Consider the following 26,152-nt stretch of genomic DNA (forward strand, 5'->3'; position numbering starts at 1 on the left):
ACTTTAAAAAGGTGGATAAATCACAATGCATCAAATTGGGAGGAGTTGTTTGGTACAGTATTTCCAGAGATTAGTTTATGCAGTGTAATAGTAGCCGTGTTGGTATCAGGATATTAGAGAGACAGGATGGGTGAGGTAATATCTGTTATGGGACCAACTTCTGTTGGTAAAAGAGACAAGCTTTTGAGCCACACAGAACTCTTCTTTAGGTCTATGTGGCTTGAAAGCTTGCCTCTCTCTCACAAACAGAAGTTGGGCCAAAAAAAGATATTACCTCTCCCACCTTGACTCTCTAGAGATTAGCTTAAGCATTTTGGATGGGCCTACAAAATCATTTTTCAGGTCCCAGCCAGCCCTATCTCGCTCCTGTCCATTAGAATCATAACACTATGCACAGAGTTTGTTTTTCAGATTTTCTAGAGAGTAAAAGAGGATTGTATGGGGCACCTCCAATACTACTCATGGGGGAATTCTGCACCTAAAAATTAAAAATTTGGAGCACAATATTTTAAAATTCTGCATATTTTATTTGTCAAAATAAAGCAATATAATCACACTGATATCAATTATTTTGGTAATTTATTTAAACTACAATACAATGGATGGAGAATGGGAGGGGGGAGGATTGGAGGAAATCCCCAAACCCCCTTTGTCTAATAGTAATTTAGCTAGGTTTGACCCTTTATTTCTAGTTATTAGTCAACAAATATATGCAGCCATATGCTCAGTGTTACAGCATAGGCAACTGGAGCGCAAGTGAGGGTTGGGGAAATCAAACTCACAATTTATAGTGGCTATTGACTATCTCCAGAAAGGTAACAAACAGTTCATGGAGCACATTTTGATAAGAAATGTTTTCAGTCCAAAAATTTAGACCAGTTCTAGTCACTATAAGCATTTATTAGGCCATCCTGTCCTTTACACCACTCTGGCAATATAAAGGAGCCTTAAAACTTTTACACCTGTTTTATACTTCTGGGGGAATTCACAAAGACAACAGGAACAATTCACTAAGCAGACAGGCTGCTACATTCTGCTCTGCCTGAGGATACAGAGCCTGCCCCACACCTACCTCCTCAGAAACACCCCAAAGCCCTGTCCCTCCATGCTGAACAAAAGGGACAGAATATCTCTCTCTCACACACACACATGCACAACAGCCCAGCCCCCTGCTGCGGTGATTTACATCTCTACCAGCTGCTCCCAGCACCTGAACCGACCTGCCGGGGAGGACCGCATGACCGCTCTTGTGGCTTCCCTTTGCGTCCCAAACAGAAGTAATTTTTCGGTGGGGAAGCAAAGAAATCTGGGGGGGGGACATGAATTCTGCACATGCGCAATGATGCAGAATTCCCCCAGGACAATTCAACACTTATCCGTTTCTTGTTATATAAAAAGGAGGTCTGTACCCAGCCTCCAGTAGCAGATGAAGTGGAGCCCAGTTGCTTTACCAGTTTTTCAATGGACAATTCTTCAAATAAGCCAGGGGCAAATGAGTCACTATCCCCCATCTACCGAAGCTTTGTATTTGCTTTCTGGTAAGTCTTTAGCGACATCAATTAATCACTATCCTCTTGAGGTGAGTTAAGTATTATCCCTCAGCAGAAAGGTGACTTGAATAAGGTTACAGGGAGAGTCAGTTTTAGAGCTAGGATTAGAATTTAAGAGTCCCTTGTTCTCAGTCTGATGCTTAGTTCGCTCAGTCAGGTTGGCTCTCACTATTTGGCTATACTCCTTGTGGCCATTGGTTGTCCAGCAGAGGAGCTGGCACAGCTGTTGGGGGTGGGGGGTGGGGGGATCTTGCAATGAGCTAGCATACTGGGTGGGACCCTCTCACCCACAACCACCATAGATTGCTCTATGCTCTCTTGGGGGTGAGGGTGGGAGGGGAAATCAAATGATAGTCATAGCTCAGTAGTTTGTACAATTAAATATTTTAGCATGTTGGAAGACAAAATGTTCTAAACATGTAAACATTTAATAAAGGTTGATATATAAACACAAATCAGCACCAAGTCAAAGACTGTGAGAACATCATCAAAAACATGAATCACTATGAATTTCAATTATCTGTCATCCATTGTACTTTGGTAGTACCGAAAATCTTGTTCTAAAGAGATATTCGATACTCAGAACTATCAGTAACGCTTTTCTTAAAATGAATTTTCTGTAATATTTACTTTCATCATCAGCTTGTCTACTTATACTTTTGAATCACCGCAGGTTCCTGAAACATAAGAACTTTACCAAAGAAATAAAACAAATGGATTTGTAATTCACAAGATTAGCCCCAAGCATATACAGCCATTATTTTTGTCATAATACAACTCCTCTAGTTAAAGGAAGATTTAATGTGTTGAGATATTGTGTCCATCATACTGGCTTGGTGCATTGAAGTCTATATTTATCTGCTTACTATCGATTTGCTATGCTCTAGAGTTTGAGATAAACTCAGACGCTTTAGGATGGCTTATTGTATCTTTAACTGAGGGATCAAAATATTATATACAAAACCTAGAGAGAAAAATCTCCTTACCATGAAGAATAACATTTAATTATGAGGATTGTTAGTTTGTCATGAGCAACATCTAACAGCATTCTCAGAGACTCACCTAGTCACCACTGTAAACAGATATAAAAAGCCAGAGATATTTTGGTCAGCTGGGTGCCTTGCTCCCTAAATAGTAGCCAAATAAAACAGCAGCTATAAACACTGCAACTGAACATTCTATTTCACAGGAACAATTAACTTTAATTACAAATATCAAGCCTCCCAAAATGTCTGAGAGTTGATAATAGAGGATAAAGTAGCTTTATTCCCATTTATATAGGGGAAATTGGCATGAAAAGGTTATGTAAATTATCTGGAGGAGCTAATGTCAAATATTGGAATAGATTTGGATGCTAGCAGTTCTGGCTTCTAGGTTCTATCTATTAGACATGCTCTCTCCATGACTATGAATGTACCATCATTTAAAAAAAAAAGTAGCATTTTTGGGGGGAGGAAAGTCCCCAATCAGAGGCAAAACCTCACAAATAAACAAAAAAAAATGCAGATTAAAAGAATAATACTTGCCAGGAATCTCAGGCTGAGATTTATGTTTGCTAATAATATTAACAATAAGGCAAACCTAGGGAGGTGATAAATTTGGAGTTTGGGATGTGTGTGCTCTCTTTCCCCCTCCTCCCCACCCGGCCAGTTTACAAATAGATAAGTGAATGAACCATACCAAAAGCTCTTACCCTATTCATTTAAGGGCTTGATCTTGTCCTATTTATTTCTACAGTTTATTACAATGGGAGCAGGATTGAGTACTGATGACTGAACCCTACCACTGATCATCTCATTAATTTGAATGAGTTAATTTTAAAGCCTAGATGGGACTATTAATCTTAAACAGCTAAAGGAGACTTCACAAGAACCTAAAAATCTGATTGAATACTAAATATTTACTCTAAAAAATGAATGAAGTGTCAGTATTTAAAAATAATCCCTCCAAAAGTCAAAGAAAATGTTTTTTGGTGGGAAAAAAAACATCAAAACGTTATGTGGCTCTCTAGGGCCAGATCCAACCAGGGCCAGCTCCAGGCACTAGCTGAGCAAGCTGGTGCTTGGAGCGGCAGACTGTTCGAGGCAGCATTCTGCCCAATCCTAGGGCAGCATGGTCACTCTTTTTTTTGTTCTTGTTCCACTCCGGTCGCCCTGTAGGGGGTGGCAGCGCGGAGAACCAGCGCAGCGGGAGGGGCAGCGTGGCAGTGCCCCTGCTGTAGCCCTGGCTGCCCCCTTCTCTCTCTCTCCTGCCCGCTCCCTCCCCCGCTCTTCCCCCCAGCCAGTCCCCCTGCACCCGCGTTCCGGCCGCGCCGCAGGGTTTTTTTTTGCTTTGCCGTTCTGGTCGCGCTGCAGTTTTTTTTTTTTTTTTTTTGCTTGGGGCGGCCAAAAAGCCAGAGCCGACCCTGGATCCAACTCCAGTTAAAGTTAATGAAAAGACGCCCACTGAATGCAATGGGAGGGGGAATCTGACCAGTAATGAATAAATCACATAAATTATGCCACATAAAACAATCTTTTTTTGGTCTAAGTATCAAAGTGGATGAAGAGAATGCAGGGTATATAATAGTACATATTACATATCTGGCTGACCTGGAACAATGCTTCCTCAGCTCTCGTCCACTGACGCCCCTTCTCTACCTACGCTACATTGATGACATCATCATCATCTGGACCCAGGGGAAGGAGACCCTGGAAGAGTTCCACCATGATTTCAACAGCTTCCACCCCACCATCAACCTCAGCCTGGACCAATCTACACGGGAGGTCCACTTCCTAGACACCACAGTACAAATAAGCGATGGCCACGTTAACATCACCCTATACCGAAAACCCACCGACCGCTACGCCTACCTTCATGCCTCCAGCTTCCACCCCAGACACACCACATGATCCATCGTCTACAGCCAAGCGCTGAGGTACAACCGCATCTGCTCCAACCCCTCAGACAGAGACCAACACCTACAAGATCTTCACCAAGCATTCTCAAAACTACAGTACCCACACAAGGAAATAAGGAAACAAATCAACAGAGCCAGACGTGTACCCAGAAACCTCCTACTACAAGACAGGCCCAAAAAAGAAACCAACAGAACTCCACTGGTCATCACCTACAGTCCTCAGTTTAAACCTCTCCAAGCATCATCAGTGAACTACAACCCATCCTGGACAATGATCCCTCACTTTCACAGACCTTGGGAGGCAGGCCAGTCCTCACCCACAGACAACCTGCCAACCTTAAGCATATTCTCACCAGCAACCATGCACCGCACCATAACAACTCTAACTCAGGAACCAACCCATGCAACAAACCTCGATGCCAACTCTGCCCACATATCTACACCAGCAACACCATCACAGGACCTAACCAGATCAGCTACAACATCACCGGCTCATTCACCTGCATGCCCACCAATGTTATATATGCCATCTTGTGCCAGCAATGCCCCTCTGCTATGTACATTGGCCAAACTGGACAGTCACTACGCAAGAGGATAAATGGACACAAGTCAGATATCAGGAATGGCAATATACAAAAACCTGTAGGAGAACACTTCAGCCTCCCTGGCCACACAATAGCAGATGTAAAGGTAGCCATCTTACAGCAAAAAAAACTTCAGGACCAGACTCCAAAGAGAAACTGCTGAGCTCCAGTTCATTTGCAAATTTGACACCATCAGATCAGGATTAAACAAAGAATGTGAATGGCTATCCAGTTACAGAAGCAGTTTCTCCTCCCTTGGTGTTCACACCTCAACTGCTAGCAGAGCACCTCACCCTCCCTGATTGAACTAACCTCGTTATCTCCATACTAATTTATACCTGCCTCTGGAAATTTCCATTACTTGCATCTGAAGAAGTGAGGTTCTTACCCACGAAAGCTTATGCTCCCAATACTTCTGTTAGTCTTAAAGGTGCCACAGGACCCTCTGTTGCTTATTACATATCTATCTATAGCATTCAGTAATCTTTCAAGAATTCATACTTGAGAAATGTATTTAAACTGGCTTAAGTATGCATATCACATCGGTTGAAAACTGTCTGCCTAACCGTAAACAAAGGATAACGATAAATGGCAGAGCACCAAACTGCAATAAGGGCTCTGGTGTGGTATCATAGGGATGTGTGTTAGCTCAGTTTTATTTAACAGCTTTATTAATTAATTGAAAGGATGATGCAGGAAGAGAGCAGAATGCTGGTCAAATTCATAGGTGGTGCTAAATCTCATGAACACCATTGAAAACAGAGAAAGGGGATTTAGAGATATTAGAAATATTGGCAGAAAGGGGATTTTTAGCCTGGAGAAACATAAGCTAATGCATCTGGGGGAAAGTAATCCAAAACAGAGAGCTTTAGTATGAGTGAGATATTTAGTAAACTCTTATAACCAAGGGAGATTTTGGGGAACATGAAAAGATGTAACATGTGAACCCTGCAGGGTTTGGTTCTCAGAGGTTCTTACTCTGAACTCTCCAGGTTTGCTCACAGGCATTGGCAGCAAGCCAACTCCCAGATAGTCACTGGGAGATCTAAATGATGAACTTGAACCTCCGAGGGGGAATATCTCATTATCCTCCCTACACAACACTTACACTCGAGGTTATGTGACCTGGCTGGCCCTCCGCTGACTAAAGTGAGTGTTTGCTAACTCACTGCACATTTATTGCAGTGGAGAAAGGACACAGACACATCCTGTCCACCAGCAAGCCCTTTATGGACTGATGATAGTAGTCCAGCCCTCAGAAGAGTTAGCGAGGAGGAAGAAAAAAGTAAGAGTACATACATATACCTGACAGTCACACCTAGACCCATGATGAAGTGGGTGGGGAGAGAAAACAAGGCAGATCTGGTATACAAATAGATCAAACGTATGAAGTGAAGGTCCTCCAAGATTTGTTGAGTGGCTCCGCAAACCTGTTGTGACCAGGCCCAGAAGTTTGCAAATACAATAAACTCACCATATGTACAAATGGCTTCATGGCTGTTCTTTTGCACAGAACAAGACAAAAGCTAATGTTGTTTTGAGCTGCATACACAAAAGCCATCATCATAAACCAGGAAAGTAATAATCCCCCTCTACACACCAAAGGTGAGGCTGAACACTTAGGACATTCTGCACACATCAATACCCAAAAGAATTTGGCACTTTGCAGTGAATTCAGAGAAAACCACAGTCACCTAGCTCAAGCCCAAGCCCCTGCAAGTTCCTCAACTAGGCATTTCATCACCTATCTCACCTGTGGTGCTCAGAGTCAGGACACACCTAACCTCTACAAACACCTGGTGATGGTGGTGCCCCTTCCCCATTGTAACCTGTAGCTCAGGGGTTAGAGCATTCCCCCAGGACATGGGAGACCTACTTTCATAATCCCCACTCTGCCTGATATGGAGCAGAGACTTGAACCTAGCTCTTCCAGCTCTTCAGGTTTGTGCCCTGGCCCTTAAGTATTCTAGGGAAGTATGTACCTCAGTCTTCCCCGTTGAAGCTGCTACACCTTGTATAATCACTGAAACAGGAACTTGGGCATCCCACTTCCAACGTGAGCACCTTAACCCCTGGGCTATGAAGTCAATTTCATTCTGTCTGTGACTATTTAATTATTTTTAGAAAGTGGAACTGCTTCAACAGCAGAGATTGAGAAAGACGCACCCCTAAATATCCTACAGCTCAGTGGTCAGGGCAAAGAACGAAGAGGTAGGAGACCTAGGTTCAAATCAGAGAGGGGATTTAAACCCAGAACTCTCACATGCTGAGTTAGTGCTCTAACCACTAGCTTATAAGGATGGGGTGGCAACAGCACCACCACTAGCTCTGTATGTGAGATTAGGCATGCCTAGCAGATCAGGCCCCACAGGTGAGCTAAGCAGGATAACACATAGTTTGAGGATCTCACTGGGGTTCAGGCTTGAGCTAGGTAGCTGAGTACATGCCCAGCAGCAGAATTTAGGGACCTAGTATCAATAGGATTAGGCAGCAGCTCAGTGGGTGTTTGAGGAGCTAAATTTTGGATTGAGGCACCTACAATGGCAGATAGGCACCAAAATCCTTTTGTGAAAGCAGCACACGGTGCCTTATCTGTATCCTCCCCTCAGCATTGCTTCTCTATCCAACATGATGGGTATGGAGACTTCTGTGTGTGCAATGTAGTGAAAGAATTCAAACTGGGAATCATTGACTCTATCTCCCCTTGTAAGTACTCTCACACTTATTATCAAACTGTCTGTACTCGGCTAGCTTGATTATCACTTCAAAAGTTTTTTTTTTCTCTTAATTAATTGGCCTCTCAGAGTTGGTAAGACAACTCCCACCTGTTTATGCTCTCTGTATGTGTGTATATATATCTCCTCAATATATGTTCCATTCTATATGCATCCGAAGAAGTGGGCTGTAGTCCACGAAAGCTTATGCTCTAATAAATTTGTTAGTCTCTAAGGTGCCACAAGTACTCCTGTTCTTCTTTTTGCGGATACAGACTAACACGGCTGTTACTCTGAAACCTGTTAATATTCATGATATATTTTAGTTAAACATTTTCTTTCTAATAGGTGCGTTTAAAAAACAAACAAACAAAAAAACAATATACCTAAGTATACAAGAATGCGGAAAACAAATCTGGTCTTAGCTCATATTTCCAAGACATAAAATGTACAGTATATCATTTGTATAAGGAGAGTTTTTAATAAGAAAGATACTGTGTTGTATTGTGTAAGCCTATTTCATTACAGAGGGAGATGGCATGATACTAGAATTATAAATGTATTCGTGTATTATAGAGGAAGCGTGTAGCAACTCTTAACACAGTATATAGATATATATAGACCTCACAGTATATACATACAGCGGCTTTACCACTCAGGAGTAATGTGGCTAATGCAAACTCATGTTAATAAAACCCTTAATGTTACTTCACTCAATATTGCGTAATGCATAATATAGTTATATCTATATTATATTTTGAGCTGTATATATACACACGCACATTTTATACATTAAATGTTTTATACAAATAATCTAAATAAGCAACAACTGCAAAAAGATGGCTTACATGATATTTTTATGCATAAAATGTTTCTGCCTTTTAAAGATTTACTAAAAGTTAATACAGTGGTGTCACTGATAACACTGGTCCACAATTTTTGAGAAGTCGTCTGCTTCAGAGATAAAATGTGCTATTTATTATGTATTTTGATGTGCTGAATTCAAATATGACAAATTAAAACAACGGATTGGCTACTATTTCTAAGGTATTTAAGTTTTTACATTTTATGTCTCTGTATATTGTGTAGATAGTAGAGTTTAAATCATAAATTTTAAACCTAGGTCTTTTCATGTATTTATGGTTGCTTTATATGATAATATTTCACCTGTCCTGTTTAAGTAACACTTTAAAAATTAGCAAAAGGGTTATATAAATAAAATTTATTATGAAACAAAAGGCAAAAAACTATTATGTACATAGTTTAGTCCTATTCAGTGTCTACTCGGCGCTTCTTGGCTTGTCTCTTGTATTCATTAAATGGAGCATCTCTTGTCACTGTCCAGCAATGGTCTGCAAGCATTGATGGGCTCCATTTGCCCTGATAGCGTTTCTCCATTGTTGCAATGTCCTGGTGAAATCGCTCGCCGTGCTCGTCGCTCACTGCTCCGCAGTTCGGTGGAAAAAAATCTAGATGAGAGTGCAAAAAATGCATCTTTAGTGACATGTTGCAACCAAGGCTTTTGTATGCCTTGAGGAGGTTTTCCACCAACAACCTGTAGTTGTCTGCCTTGTTGTTTCCGAGAAAATTTATTGCCACTAACTGCAAGGCTTTCCATGCCGTCGTTTCCTTGCCACGCAGTGCATGGTCAAATGCATCATCTCGAAGAAGTTCACGAATCTGAGGACCAACAAAGACACCCTCCTTTATCTTAGCTTCACTTAACCTTGGAAATTTTCCACGGAGGTACTTGAAAGCTGCTTGTGTTTTGTCAATGGCCTTGACAAAGTTCTTCATCAGACCCACCTTGATGTGTAAGGGTGGTAACAAAATCTTCCTTGATTCAACAAGTGGTGGATGCTGAACACTTTTCCTCCCGGGCTCCAATGACTGTCGGAGTGGCTAATCTTTCTTGATGTAGTGGGAATCTCTTGCATGATTATCCCATTCACAGAGAAAACAGCAGTACTTTGTGTATCCAGTCTGCAGACCAAGCAAGAGAGCAACAACCTTCAAATCGCCACAAAGCTGCCACTGATGTTGGTCATAGTTTATGCACCTCAAAAGTTGTTTCATGTTGTCATAGGTTTCCTTCATAAGGACAACATGACCAACTGGAATTGATAGCAAAACATTGCCATTATGCAGTAAAACAGCTTTAAGACTCATCTTGGATGAAACAATGAACAGTCTCCATTCATCTGGATCATGAATGATGTTGAGGGCTGCCATCACACCATCGATGTTGTTGCAGGCTACAAGATCACCTTCCATGAAGAAGAATGGGACAAGATCCTTTTGACGGTCACGGAACATGGAAACCCTAACATCACCTGCCAGGAGATTCCACTGCTGTAGTCTGGGGCCCAACAGCTCTGCCTTACTCTTGGGTAGTTCCAAATCCCTGACAAGGTCATTCAGTTCACCTTGTGTTATGAGGTGTGCTTCAGAGGAGGAATATGGGAGAAAATGTGGGTCCTGTGACATTGATGGTTCAGGACCAGAAGTTTCATCCTCTTCCGCTTCCTTGTCTGACTCAAGTGAGAATGATTCTGGTGCACCAGGAACCGGCAGTCCTTCTCCATGGGGTACTAGGCGTATAGCTGATGGAATGTTTGGATAACGCACAGTCCACTTTTTCTTCTTTGACACACCTTTCCCAGCTGGAGGCACCATGCAGAAGTAACAATTGCTGGTATGATCTGTTGGCTCTCTCCAAATCATTGGCACTGCAAAAGGCATAGATTTCCTTTTCCTGTTCAACCACTGACGAAGATTTGTTCCACAAGTGTTGCAGCATATGTTTGGGGCCCACCTCTTGTCCTGATCTCCAATTTTACAGCCAAAATAAAGGTGATAGGCTTTCTTAATCATAGTGGTTATACTGCGCTTTTGTGATGCAAAAGTCACTTCACCACAAACATAGCAGAAGTTATCTGCAATGTTCACACAAGTACGAGGCATCTCTGGTCACTCTGGCTAAACAGAAATGTGTCCCTTTGCAAAATCAAACACTGACAAATAAGAGAGCATGACACTGTATGATTTCTAGAGCTCATATAGGGCAATTTGTTCAGCAGAGTGATGTAAGCTTTGTTATGATTGCATCATCCATGACTTCTAGCAATAACATGATGCAATTCATATCATGTATGATGCAATACCAGCTTCAGATTGCATCATTCATTGTTTTGCCTAAAAAGCAAGTTCTGTCCAAACCCAGTCATAGATTTATTCATAGATCCAGTCAAAGATGTATTTTAGTCATTTCTGGTTTAAATTGAGATCCCTTCCCTTTAGAACTCACTTATCCTCCACCATTCCCAAGTCAAGGGTCGTATATACTGACCCAATAGCGTATCTTGAAAACTAGAGCCAATCAAGAGTTTTAAGCATCATTTTCGTTCTCAGTGACCCAGAATTAGTAAAGTTTAACTACATTTATTTCAGAAGCATTTTGGCAGTAGAGCAGTGAAATTAGAGGATATATTCCTGTCTAGGAATAGCAGAACAGCAATCCATGGAAAATTGACCAATATTATATAAATTAGAGAATCTAAAAATAGCTTCAAAATATGCACAGATAATTTTTAGTTCAGGATTAGTGTTCCAAGCAAGGATAAAAAAAATATTATTCTTCATTCTTAAACTGTTTTTCGGCAAACCAATTATCAAGAAAAATGTTTCCATAATCATAACCAATTCCATGTTGAACAGCTCAAATCAGGTTAAAAAAAGTCAAGACACTCTGAAGACACAGAATTTAACTTCTCTTGAACAAAGTCCTCAGTTTGTAAAGGATAAAAATATTTCAGAGGCTTTGTCATTTTCATGGGCTCTATGCTTCTTCAGTGTATGTGTGTATACATCTTCATGGACCAATATATTCCTAAAGATGACTCAATTATTGCATGCATCAATACAAGGGGAGAAGTTATCTCTTATTGGCATGCTTTTATACTTAAATATTCAAGAAACCAAACAGCTTTTCAAGTTTTATAAGAAATGTTAAAGAGATTAAAGAAAACTACCGAATCATAAAATATTTGGTGTAGTCAGTTTGTAAAGACTTACTGCTAAATTTCACCTTGGCATTTTATTGAAAGATATTGGGTGATTTTGCCTTTAAAATTTCAATAGGCAACTAAACTGAACATTGTACACAGTAAGCATCTTAATGTTTTATTCATTGAATTCTTTATACAGAATAAGTTTCACTGATATTTAATTCACTGCAGTATTCTGTTGGTGGTGCAACACAGGATTACATTAATTATAAACAAAGAACAAAGATCTGACTTTTTTAAATTATATACATATATACGTATATATATACACATATACACACACGTACACACACACACATATATACATACATACACACACATATATACATATACATATATATATATATATATATATATATATATATATATATATATTTTTTTTTTTCTCAGTTGACAAATAGCATCACAATTACAGTATAAAAACTGAAATCACCATGGAAGCTAAGGCCTACAGTTTTTTAAATCTCCAATTAAATTTCCCTCTGTATATATTTACCAGAGATATTAGGAACAAAATTCCAAGTACCTTGAAAATGAACAAGTCTTTTGTAATTTCTAGCAACCACTATCAAGAAATGAAGAAAACATACAAGATAAAAATGTTTCTCTTCACTGAAGTCAGAAATCTGTCACCTATTCACACTATGTATGTTCAAAATCCATAAAGTTGTGTATATAATGAATTTTAAAATAATCCGTAAAACATTACTTAACAAAATGCCACTTTTCAAACTCAATGTGTGGGATTTTAAAAATATTCAAAGAAGAATCTACTGAAAGAACACATTTAAAAACAATACATTTTAGTAGCAAAATTGCCTATAACAAAATACATAAAATACTAATTGGAGTTAACGTGTCAGTGTGAGATGTTCAAGACAACGTCACATGTTTATTAAGATACTGCTCTTACGATTATTGTAAAAATGCTAATTTAAAAAAATTAAAGCAATGCTTTTCGTGGTTTGAACTTTAATTAGAACAATTATAAGAGACAATTCCATTAGCTAAACTATGGAGAATCTGTATGGAATGACATTCTTCCTTGCTTTATTGCAGTACTAAAGATTACCTATAAACTTCATTTTAAAATAGCAATGGTATAATTTTCTAGTATCTTTATTTTCTGTTACTATATATATAGCCATATAGTATTTTAATATTAATCTAAAACAGGGGTCAGCAACCTTTCAGAAGTGGTGTGCCTAGTCTTCATTTATTCACTCTAATTTAAGGTTTTGCGTGCCAGTAATACATTTAACGTTTTTAGAAGGTCTCTTTCTATTATAACTAAACTATTGTTGTATGTAAAGTAAATAAATTCTTAAAATGTTTAAGAAGCTTCATGTAAAATTAAATTAAAATGCAGAGCCCCTAGACAGGTGGCCAGGACCCGGGCAGTGTGAGTGCCACTGAAAATCAGCTCGTGTGCCATCTTCGGCACACGTGCCATAGGTTGCCTACCCCGATCTAAAGACTACACAAGAAATACTGACAATGTCACCAAGTAGGTGTGTCATGCCAAACTTTTTTTTTTTTAATTGAACCTTTTAGTAAGAGTTAAAGACAATTTCTAACCAGGCCAAATACAAGAGCAGCATTTTAACAACTCATTATGGAATAAGGGATGCAGTTGTAATAGAATACATAAAAACAGATGATATTGCAAATATTTTTGGATCTATAATAAGCTTAACTTGAAATGGAGTTGTGGAAATGTATTTGTAACATAAAAATAGATAATTTTATAATCAAAGATGAATTTAACATCATGGCCAACTAAACGTATACTTCCACACAGGAAGCAGAAAGTTAAAAATGAAATTCAAAACACGAAGACTGAAAATTGTTTTACCAGCTAGAACTTTTAAATATAGTTTTCTTTTTAGCCTACTTCCAATAGAAATAGTTTGGTTTGTTTCCTGTACAGTTTGATGCTTTGTCTATACCATATATAGTAGAAAAATAAATTCTTTACCAACCTAGAAACAGTTTATAAAACTCTTGAAGTTTAATTTTTCTTTGCTAAACATGCCAATGTTAGACTGACACCTATAAATAAAAGCTATGTAGACAACAGATGTAATGTAAAACAAGTTAAGAATACTACAATTTACAGGACAGACTTTATTATTGTACTTTATCAATTCCTGTGTGCTTTGCGACAGGAATAGGGCTTTTTGTTCTTGTTTTCTTAGAAAAGATAATTACTTGCAAGAATATAACACAAATATCAAGATAATTTATCATATACATGTACTTCAACAGCAGCCTTGTTTATGGTATCATCTTAATCTAGAATGATAATCCAAGTCATAATTAGAAGTACAATACCTAGGACATAATTGGGAAAGGCAATTTTTATTTTAGGAAAATGGAGTAAATCAAAAACTCTTAAGAGCCTTAATCCTCAAAATCATCTATTTACTATAATACATAGAAGACGATCTTAAAATCTCATTATGAATGAAGATTACAACGGTGACCATGATAAAGCTTTTTTAAACTACACATAACATATCCTAGCAGCTGAGTGAACCAAATTTATTTTTTTCCTTTCCAGACCCAAAAACAAAAAGCTATAATTTGTGTATGAAAGAAAAAAACTGCTAAAAGTCTCACAAATATTTTTTACCTATGTCCTCCCCTCAATTCTGCGACAATGTGTAGTCTTCTAAAACAATTACCACCAATTAAATGTTTAAAATTTTTTTTTAAAAGCAGCACTCTTTTAAAGCAAAATTGGTACCAATGTAAAAGAAAAAAGTAATAATTAAAAATGGTGCAAAAAGTCAGTAATTTTGAATTTTTAGTACAACATACCACAGAAAAAATATGAATACAAATATGTGATTTTATATATACACTCCAAAGAGGTTAATTGTCAGTACCCAAAGTATTTATTGCTATATATTAGCAATGCATTTTTGTATATCTTTAAAGGGCCGCATAAAAATAGATTTAAAGAATAGATTAAATTGAAGTCCTAGATTAAAACATTGTTTGGTTTACAGAATTTTACTACAACAAAGTTCATGTTTATGTATGAAAAGTTATATAACCTTATATGAAAATGTCATGAACTATTTTCTACACACTAAATGTGTTCCCAAGTGGGAAAAATTAAAATATCTAAAATATATTAGATTAAGTTTACAAGACCATCAATGATCTTTTAAACATGCAGCTGTTTACAGAATTAACAGTATTACAAAATGTTTAATTCAGTAATGGAACATAAGGAAATAACTAGGAGACATCAAAATTTTTGCACAATATTTGAAACTCACTTTTACAACAAGCATGTCCTTGGTATTGTGCTGTAAGAAATAATAAGCAAGTTCAACAAATTGTCCACAGGTTTACTTAGAAGTAAAGATGGAAGGTGCAGGATTGTAATATTTTCAACAGTGCATTTTGCATTTTTTCAAAAACCATCCCAAGCATACTATAGCATAAGTAGCCAGGAGGTTACAAAATAAACTACAGCTGGGCTTCAGTTCTCTACACAGAATGCCTGAATGTGAATAACGCTGACAAAAATAGCACATTAAATAACAAAAACAGCCATAAAGCAGGCTGTAAGCACTGAATGTATCATAAATGTGATCTTTTAAATCATTAAATTTCTATAGAAAAATTTTATTCACAATATATTGTGACAAACTGCCACAGGAATGATATAGTGATTGCAATAAGGTTTCATGCAGCAGCAGCTTTGTACTTTATAGCTATTTTTGTTTTTAAAAATTAAACCTCTCCAGTCATGCTTATCCCATGGTTTTGATCTGCAGTGTGTATGAATGAAGAAATACAGTATGGGTTATAACAAAAATGTCCCATCAGTTTGGATGTGATTTTTCATAAATATGAAGTACATTACTGAATCCTGAAACATGCATGTCTAGCTTTATTTTCTGTCCAATGCCAGGCTGCCTGCTTCTTCTTCTATTTATATAATACCAAGAGGATCTGCTTGTAATTGTGGTTGTATCAGCTGAGGTTGCAATGGTGGTGGTAACTGAAGTGGTACCATTGGTTCCACCATCTGCACTGTGTTGGATGGTGGTGGCTGACATGCCACAGAGTTGGAGGTTTCTATAATCTCTCCATTGTAAAAGAAAAACTGGCACTGTTGAATGAAGGTCTCTATAACCGACTGGTGAATCTTAGTGGTAGACAGGAACTCTCGGTTTTCAAAATCAGGTCTCATCAAAGTTGGCCAGAAACAAATTGATAAGTTATCAGCAGTCATAAGATTGGTTCTATTTTGCTGGCTAACCCTGAAATGAGAATAAATTTTCAGAACACATTCACAAAGAACAATTAAAAAAGATATATGAACAGGTCTGATTTCAAATATTTTCATAAACATGAACGTTAATGCAAAAGAATATATTTTACAAATATCTATTAAAACAATAGCCCATATTCTTAGATGTTACACTGATGCAAATCCAGAAATGAATACATTATTTCAGATTTAACAGCTAACAGATAAGACTTCGACTCAGTGTTTTACTATTCAAATTTGAATCATTGTGAAAACTAAAATGCAACAAGTTATACAACACTTTAAAGAAGTGAGAATGAATGTATATGTTAGAGTCCAGCAACTCACAGGGGATTTCCTGCCCTGCAAGGTAAAATCCATTAGCTCTGTATAACGTTTGACCTTTGTGCTGAGAGGGCTGGCTACGGGGGAGCTAAGGTAAATTTTGGAGTGGCTATAGCCCAAACAAGACCTCCCATAGCACTGCCCCTGCCTATGTGTCTGACTTTTAAATTATAAATTACTTTTTTTTGCCGATCTCAGTGTTCTGATTGGTCTTCGGTTTAATGCAGCTCTATAGCTGCTGAACAATCAAGCCCTCTAATGTTGTCTCAGCCCCAGGGGCAGCATTAGGGAAAATGGCACCCCCGAGCAAACTTCTATTTTGGTGCCCCTTCTTTGGAGGCAGAGTGGGGCTGAATGGGGTCAGGCTGTCAGCCCCAGCATGTACGGGGCTAGGGCTTACAGGCAGAGCCCCGCCCCATGCATGGGGGCTTACAACTCACGAGCCTCACATAAGAACTTTGCGACCTCCAGTTTGAGGACCCCTATTCTAGAAGAAAAAGAAAACAGCATGCCTATACAAAGCGGAACCTATATTTAATAATATCTATATATCAAAAGAAAAAAGCAAGTGAAGATTGAAATATTTCACTTCATTATAGGCTTTTCATATTAGCCAGTGATAAAATAGTGTCTGAAATTAAGCCGTGCTATTAAGCAAATTCCCACTGTTATCAGTAGGTGTTTTGCATACATCAAGATGCACAGGTTGAAGTGCAACATGTTGCCCCTCACAGTTACTTTGAGGAACATACACTGTTGAAAGCAAGATGATTCTGCCATGTCATCATTAGCTAATGTGAAAAATGGAGAGTATAAATAGGAGTAAGATTGACTTTTATTTTTTAAAATGTTTAAATTTAATATAGCTGGGCAAAGCTGGCAAAAAATTTTTGCGAAATTCAATGGAAAAGTTTTCACCCATTCATTTTGAATGGTTTGAGCCCTCCCAATTTTATTTTTCACAAAATTTCAAAGTCCCATTTTTTTAAAGTTTCTCTTGAGAAATCTACTCCCAACCTGATGTTTCAGTTTTATATCTTTGACAGCTTGCGCAAAAGCACCACAGTAGCTTGAGTTCCAGCTGATTTCATTTTTTAGTTCTGATACTCAAGTTCAAGATGCTAAAAAGATGTTTTTAACTTGGGTGGGTAATGGGGCAAATCTATAATACAAACAGTTTAGGCCAGGTCATGCACTTTGCTTTTTGTTTTGCAAGATGGAAGCTGTTGAATGAAGCATCATAAATTAAGCTGAAAAGAATAAAAAAGGTACCAATATGCTGCTTCAGTGATTATCCTGAGACTCAGAGAAATCCTCCAAACGGAGGGAAAAAATTAACTATATTGTACATTTCAGATATTTGTATAGATTGATAGTTATTGTACATCAGTGTCCTCCAACCTTTTTACACCCAAGATCACTTTTTGAATTTAAGGGCAACCCAGGATCTACTCTGCCTAGGGTGACCAGATGTCCCGATTTTATAGTGACAGTCCCGATTTTGGAGTCTTTTTCTTATATAGGCTCCTATTACCCCCCCCCCCTCCGATTTTTCACATTTGCTGTCTGGTCACCTAACCCCGCCCCTTCCCCAAAGCCCCGCCCACTCCACCCCACTCTCTCTGTCACTCGCTCTCCTCCACCCTCACTCACTTTTATCAGGCTGGAGCAGGGAGCTGGGGCTCAGGAGGTGGTGCGGGCTCTGGGTTGGGGCCGAGGGGTTTGCAGTGTGGGAGGGGGCTCTGGGCTGAGCCTGGGGCAGAGGGTTGGGGTGCAGGAAGGGGTGAGGGATGCAAGCTCTGGGAGGGTGTTGGGGTGCAGGAGGGATGCAAGCTCTGTGGCAGAGTACTGGGGTGCAGGAGGGGGTGTGGGGCGCTGGCTCTGGGAGAAGGCTCAGGGCTGGAGCAGGGGGTTAGCATGCAGGAGGGGATATGGGGTCAGGGCTGGGGCAGGGTTTTGGAGTGCAGGAGGGAGTCTGGGGTGCTGGCTCTGGGAGCGGACTCAAGGCTGAGATGTGGTCTCCCGCCGGGCGGCACTTACCTCGGGCAGCTCCCAGTCAGCGGCACAGTGGGGCCAAGGCAGGCTCCCTGCCTGCCCCAGCCCCACGCCACTCCCAGAAGGGGCAAACATGCCCTTGCAGAGGTGGAGGGGCCACGTGGCTCTGTGCACTGCCCCTCTCTGCAGGTACCACCCCCAAAGCTCCCATGGGCCACAGTTCCCCTTTCCCAGCCAACGGGAGCTGCGGGAGCGGTGCTTGCAGGCAGGAGCAGCGCGCCGAGACCCAATCCATTGCAATTAACAAGTTGGTGACCACTGTTGTACACTGTAGAATCATTATCCTGAAAACAAGAATCAAGACTATCTCCCCAAAGCAGGTCTATGTTAACAGACTGTTTGTCCCTGTTGACAAACAAACCTTCTATATAGGGGGGCAAAAATGAAGACTTTCTGTGCTATGAAGGGCCTTGTTTAATCTGCAACTTTGGAACAGCTCTCTCCCTCACTTGCCATTGCTGATTTCCCTGACCATCACCTTTTCCTCTTCAACATAGGTCTCCTGCCTCCTCCTAGTCCCTGCCCTATCCAACCCTTCTGAGATTTCCAGTCTACCCACATCAGTGACTTCTCTAGTCCTCATCCTCTCCTCTGTTATCTCAGTAGACAACACTACACTTCCCTTGACTCCTTTGACTCTCTCCCATTGCAAGGTTTGCCTAATCAAGCACAAGCCACGGCTCAGCCCCTCTCCTATATCTGTTGCTTATTTTAATAAAGCATGATTATTTCACTGTTAACTTGTCCTCCCCTTCCTCACTTGTCTGTTTCATTCACCTGTTGTCTTTCGCCATATTTAAGCTCTTTGGGACAGTTATTAAATTATATGCATATAGCACCTGGCACAATACAGGCCAGATCCCTGGTTGGAGCCTCTGTGCATATATAACCAACATGAATTTGTAGTGATAGGGCAAGAGAGAGGCAGTTTTTAACAATTTTTGTCAGTATTTTTCGATTAGGTTAACTATTGATATTGCTCTGTATGTCCTACTGCAGTGGGTCTCAAACTTTTATACTGGTGACCCCTTTCACATAGAAAACCTCAGAGTGCAACCTCCCCTTAAAAATTAAAAACACTTTTTATATATTTAACACCATTATAAATACTGGAAGCAAAGCGGGGTTTGGGGTGGAGGCTGACAGCTCGCAACCCCCCATGTAATAACCTTGTGATCCCCTAAGGGGTCCCGACCCACAGTTTGAGAACCCCAGTCCTACTGTCTTTTGGATCTTCATACATTTTTTCCCCAAAACATATGGTTATACACGCTTCCAAACAGAAATATGGGATTTTGCCCTTTCGAGGAAGTGACAGAATTTTAAAGTATTCAAGGTATATAAAACTCCTAAAAAGATGTATAGGTATTCAAACAGTAAAGTATCAAAGGAACAGTACCATAACTAATGCCAATCAATATGGTTTTATTAAAAATCTATCTAGTTAAATAAATGTGTGGTTTTTTTGTTTATTTGTTTTTAAGAGATTATACATTTGGTTGACAAAGGCAACTGTGTTGACATAATAGACTTCTGTAAGGCATCTGACTTAATATCACATGATATTCGGATTAAACAATCAGCACTGTACAAAAATCAACATAGTACACATTAAGTGGACTAAACACTGGTACATCCCAAAAGAGAACTGTAAATGGGGAATCATCACACAACATATTTTCTAAGGTCTTGCACGGATCTGTTCTTGGCCCAATGATATTCAATATCTTTATTAATGATCTGGAAGAAAATATAACATTGCTAGTCAAGTTTTCACATGACAACATAGATGGAGTGGTAAATTTTAAGGAGACGTCAGTTCTACTGAGTAATCAGAATTGCTTGGTAAGCTGGACTCATTTGAACCATTTTAATATACTCAGAAATACAAGGTTATACATCTAAGAACAATGAACACAGGTCATACTTACAGAATGGGGAGGGGAGCCCTGAATTTTGGAAAGGAGTGCAATGCTATGCATAAGAAAGCTAATGCCATTATTGGATGTATAAGCAGGGGAATATCAAATAGGACTAGGGAGAAAGTATTATCTCTGTATAAAGCATTGATAAGACAAATACTGGTGTCCAGTTCTGGTGTCCACAATTTTAAAAGAATGTTGACAAATTGGAAGGAGTTCAGGAAAGAGTTACAAGAATTATTCGAGGTCTGGGAAACCTGTCTTCCTGTGAGAAAGTTAAGGGATGACTTCTTCATGGTTTGCATGTATCTACATGGAAAGAGTATGTCTTACAGTAGAGGGTTCTTTAATTTAACAAAGACAGAATTTCCAATTACTAGAAACTGAAACTAGAGATTCAGACTAGAAATGTGGTGCAAAATTTTAACAGTGAGGGTAATAAACCATTGAAATAATTTACCTAGGAACATGCTGGGTTCTCTGTCACTAGAATTCTTTCAATTCAGTTTTGCTCTCTTTCTACAAGATATGTTCTAGCTCAACCAGAGGTTATGTGCTTGATGCCAGAACTACTGATGAAATTCTATGGCCTCTGTTATGCAGGAGGTCAGATTAGGTGATCATAATGGTCCTTTCTGGCCTTACAATCTATGAAACTCACTGGCAAGCTTGTCTTTAAATCCTGTACTTTACCCAGCAGCAGTATGTTGGATTTTTAGGTTCTTCAGAAAATGATATATTTGTTTTATAGCAGAAGTTCCTGAGAATGAATTAAGCATTATATAAAATTTTAAATGATTTTAATGCTTTATCATCAACTCCTGTAATTAAATGACATTTTTAAAGTAACAGCTGGCTTTGTGACCAACACACACACACACACACACACACACACACACAAAAGGATTGAAATGAGAGTTCCTTTTGATTTAGATGTGACCATAAGAGAGCTCTTGCTTCTTTGAAGTTCTCAAGTTCCAACTGAATTTCTGTTGTGACTTTGTTTCTTCAGTTTAAATGTTCCTGACAAAATGTGGGATTCTGTCCTACTTTGAAATACTGCTGCGTATATTTATTAACAAGAAGAACAATTGTTTTCAACATATAAAACGAGAATTTCCATCTTGGGGACTGATCTTTGATATCCTGCACTCCTGCCAGGTGTGTGATCTGAATAGGTATAACACCTATTTACTAGGCTAAATATTTCACTACTGTTTCAGCTTTACTGAAAATCAAACTGGTTTTAGATAAGGAATCTTTACCTTTAAAATGGAAAAAAAACCATACATAAGACTACAGACATAAGATTACATCTTGTTCCGCAATTACAGATTTTAAGGTTTTAGATTTGTTGTTTATCTGGAAATTGGGCAGAGTTTTATCTATTTTGGTTTTTAATACATGATTAAGGTTCACCAAGTTCATTATTTGTAGTGTGAAAATAATTGGTTAATAAATCTGATAGACAACTGGGACATTAATCTGGACTGAATGTATACACGAAATATTCAGATAATTGTACAAGAAAATATTTTCTCATTTGCAGTGGCAGAAGTAACTGCAACAGGTAATATTTTGTGTTAATAAATGTAGTGCCTTTATCAACTAGTATAGGATGCATCAAATATTGTCTGTTTTGAATGTATCATGTCCAGAGATATTTACATACTCATCCTGAATTAGGGCAATATATACATTCTCTTTCTTGAGAACTTCTTACATTTCAATGAGTAGTTAATGCTGTCAATGTTCCATGTACAGAATTTTAAAGAATTCAAAAGACAATAGGGAAGAGGTTGCATTTTGTTTAATGTTTGTATCCAAGAATTTAAAACAAAAGAAATTGGCTCTTCTACATATAATTGTTTCTTAGGGTACCCCTCAGAGGAAAATTACTGAGTCAGTCTGTTGACAACTGAATAATTTAATTAAACTTTTAAGAACATTGTTAAATGTAAACAGGATAAAATGGTACACAATACCCTGCTGACAGCAAAGGGAGTAGACTAGTTATCAAAAGGTCATGTTTAAAGATAGAACAAATGTTCAGTCTTTAAAGTTATCACAGAACCTTCTTCCTTTTCTCCTTGAAGTAATTCAACATGTTGCCTAGAGATGCTCTCTGGAGCTCGGTCTTAAACTCCATCCTTGACCCTCTCCAGTGAGACTCCAGCTCTCTGTACTGCTCTGAAGCTGCTCTCACTTACATTGCTAATAACTTCTTCAGTGCTAAGTGTCAGAAATTCTATCTATCTATCAGTATTCTATCCCCACCTCCTGTCAGGCTGCCTTTTACCCTGTTGACCATGCTGCTCTCCCTGAAATCTTGTCTCCCTCAGCTTCCATGACTATTCTCTCTTGGCTCTTCTACCTCTCCAATTGCTACTTCAGTGTTTGGTTTGGAATTCTTCTCATTCCAACCAATGGGAGTTCTACTGGGCTTCTTCCTTAGCCCTCAACTCCTCTCTGTATGCAAAGGTGATTATACACAGATAGAACAAACCTATCATCTACCTTCTCTGTGGTGACAGCACCCAGATCTACTTCTCCACTCTGAACTTGTTCTGCTCCTGGTCCCAGCTAAAATCTCAGCCTGTCTTTTTGATATCCACTGGCCATCTTAAACTCAACATGCGCTTTTAATCATCGCTTCTAAATCCTCCTCATCCCTTCCTTTCTCAGTCACCATGACAAAACTTGCACTCTTCCCTAAGAACTTGAGTGTACCTTTAATTACCCGGCCCAGTCTAGGTATAAGATATCAATAGCTAGAAATAAGGACAATAAGGAAAAAGAATTTTCAGGGGCATGGAGTCTATCTCCATGAAAAAAGATAAGTGATATTTCATATAGACCCCCTTAATTAGTACTCTCTGTAATTGATATGGAAAGTGTAGACTGCTCCACAGTAAGATCATGACAGGTTAGATTGTGATAAATCATAGGAGATAGTCCATTTAACACAATTACTGAAGCTAAGCACATACCATGGAACTCAAAAGGAAAATTTTTAAAATATCCTCTTTTAACAAACAGTAATTGCTATTTTAATTACAAACCCACATTAGTTTAAACACAAGGTAGTCTAATTTTCTACTCAGGAGCCTTTGCAAATTTCAAATCTTCTTCAGAGTTTTTAAACAGAACGTTTGTTTCTTTAAAGATCTTATGCTGCCTGTCTATTCCACTGGTTTCAGATGACTAGATGACCCATCGAGGTCCCTTCCAGTCTTACATGTCTATGATTTTCAAATCCTTTTACCATCCATTACTGTCGTCAAATTTAAGGCAATCTCTTGCATGAGTTTTGTTCTGTATAACTGCACAACTTCCTCATTTTGATCTGGTTCCACTCTTTTAGAGCTGTTAACTTTAATAACCAACTTAGCAGGACTTTCTTTCCTAGCGCTCAGAAAGGTTTCTGTAGGGAGATACAGAAAGCTATTTTTGTGGTTTAATTAGTTGTGGAGCCAAATAGTTTTTTGAATGAATATCTTTAAAGGATTCAGCTGGGAGCTGCAACATGTGACCTCTTATTTATCATTTTATTTTTCAACATGTTACTATTACAGCAAACTAAACATAATACTACCCTGTAATGTATTTTACTATAATACACACTCCCAATCAAATCATACATTATATAACTACATTAAAAGTCCACGAGAATACAACATTAAAATTGTATAGCTAGTCCAGAAATGCAACTATGGTTGAATATTCAACTGTAACTATGTCACCTTGAGCCTATGTATTATAAAATTTTTATACTATATTGTGCTATTTAAGAAATATTAGTCATTATGAGATATTTTTCTGCTCTAGATGAAGTTAAGCAGAAGAATGTATACAATAATCTAAGAATCAGGGAGTTTCTTAATAATCACTTGAAACAGCCTCATCCATTGCACAGATTTTTAAAAATTGGATAAAAAGTCACTATAATGCACTCTACTCTAGTCACACCAGTTTGGCTTCAGTTGAGTTAATTGAATTTGTACCAGTGTAACTGTTATCACAATCAGACCCAAGGCTTTTCAGGGCATACTCTTGCATTGGTGGGGTGAGAAATCAGATGACCAAACTGGTCTTTTCACTCTTCTTTCCATGATTCCGAACATTACATTCTTGTATAGATACACCAAGTCATGGTATGGGTGGTGCCCATCTGCTAGTCTCAAGATTAAAAACAATTCCTTATTTGTTAAAATCAAGGAAAAACCTTGACATCATCAAATGCTCATGTAGAAGACCAGATTTGAGGAGACAAATATAAGACTTTCACTCCATAAGAAATATTTGTTTTCAAGCAGTTTTATTAAATAACACTTAAAGATGTTATGAAAAGCCAGGTGCAAAACAGACATGACCCTAAGTACCCCTGTATTTACACCTTACAAGCTACTGCAATGTTTGTACAAAATATACCTTGTAATGAATTCCCTCTGTATAATGTTACTAGACAAAGGAATGTGATTTTAACTCAATTTACATATGAGCCATAAACAAAGCTATCAAGCTAAACCTGAAGAGGTTATCTTGAGCCTAAACCGGGATCTGTGGCCCTTCCAGGAGTAGTCTCTCTTTCTTACAAGAAGGGAAAACTGTCCAAAAAAAAACACTGCTGTGTTGACCGCAACAGTGACATCTCTTTATGGACGGAATATATATTCCCAAAGAACGGGACTTAGCTATGGAGTCTTTAAGAGTGCAGGGTTTCATAATTTTTTTCTGAAAATAAATCCCAGCCATCAAACGGTAAGTCCTCAATGGTCTGCTACACCTCATATGCAATGCCCAAATTCTGCAGCCATGAGGCCCTCCTCATGATCACAGCCAATGCTGTAACTCTGGTTGTGGCATCTACTAAGTCCAGAGCTAACTGCAACAGTCTTAGCCACCATACGACCTTCTGCAATGAATGCTATAAACTATTTCCTGAGAGGGTTCTGGCAACTTATCCACAAACTATATAATATACATGGCTGTCCAATTGACAAGTCATATTTAGAAACCAAAGCCCGATTGTTCCCAATGGACATTTGCATGGAAGAGAAGGTATAAGTCTTCCTCCCCATTAAGTCCATCCTTTTGGACTCTTTGTCCTTAGGGGTGGACTTACCCTTCCCTGCCATGCCCTGTCATTTGCTGCAGTTTCCACCAGAGAGATAGGGGCCAGATGGGTGTAAAAACCTTCAAAACCGGGCATAGGAATGAAGTACCACTTTTCTGAATGCTTTGCCATGGGGGACAATGAAGCTGCAGTATTCCAGAGGGCTTCTACAGGCTCCAAAAGAGCCTCATTCATCAGGAGGGACACTCTCCCTAAGGCGAATGATCAGAGAATATCCAACAACTTACGTGTATTTTCCTGTGGGCATTCCACCTTGATACCCAAAATAGTGGCCATATGCCTTCGGAGGTCCTGATAAAACTTAAAATCCTCAGTCACTGAGGGAGAGAAAGATTCTGGTACAAAACAGTCATCTAGGGAGGAGATTTGCTGCATCGCAACGGGTCCTGTTTTTGCACCATAGGATCTGATCGGAATAACCCCAGAGGTCCAGGAGGAAACAAGCTCAGCAGTTGCTTGCAGCTGAGATGGTCTGGGAGTGGGAGCCACCACTGGGTCCGGGTATCTCGCTCTGTTGTCGGTTAAGGAGTGGGACCTCAGGAGCAAAGAAGCATCCGAAGGCTTCCAAGGAGGCCACTGGGCTTAGAGATGAGGCATTGTTGGCCA

General features: G+C 38.9%; 1 protein-coding gene across 3 annotated transcripts in view; it reads right to left on the bottom strand.

The window, feature by feature from the left end:
* Nucleotides 1–13,926: 13,926 nt before the first annotated feature.
* ARHGAP5 (Rho GTPase activating protein 5) overlaps nt 13,927–26,152 on the bottom strand; it is an 82,184-nt gene continuing 69,958 nt past the window's right edge. For 2 of the 3 annotated variants that reach the window (XM_034768681.1, XM_034768680.1), the window contains exon 8: nt 13,927–16,097. In XM_034768681.1, the coding sequence (XP_034624572.1) occupies nt 15,767–16,097 (331 nt within the window). In that variant the 3' untranslated portion in view covers nt 13,927–15,766. Of the gene's footprint in view, nt 16,098–19,670; nt 20,228–26,152 lie in introns of those variants that run through there. The other variant, XM_034768682.1, reaches the window with a different exon arrangement.

Source organism: Trachemys scripta, chromosome 4 (genome assembly GCF_013100865.1).
Source record: "Trachemys scripta elegans isolate TJP31775 chromosome 4, CAS_Tse_1.0, whole genome shotgun sequence".
Taxonomy (NCBI): domain Eukaryota; kingdom Metazoa; phylum Chordata; order Testudines; family Emydidae; genus Trachemys; species Trachemys scripta.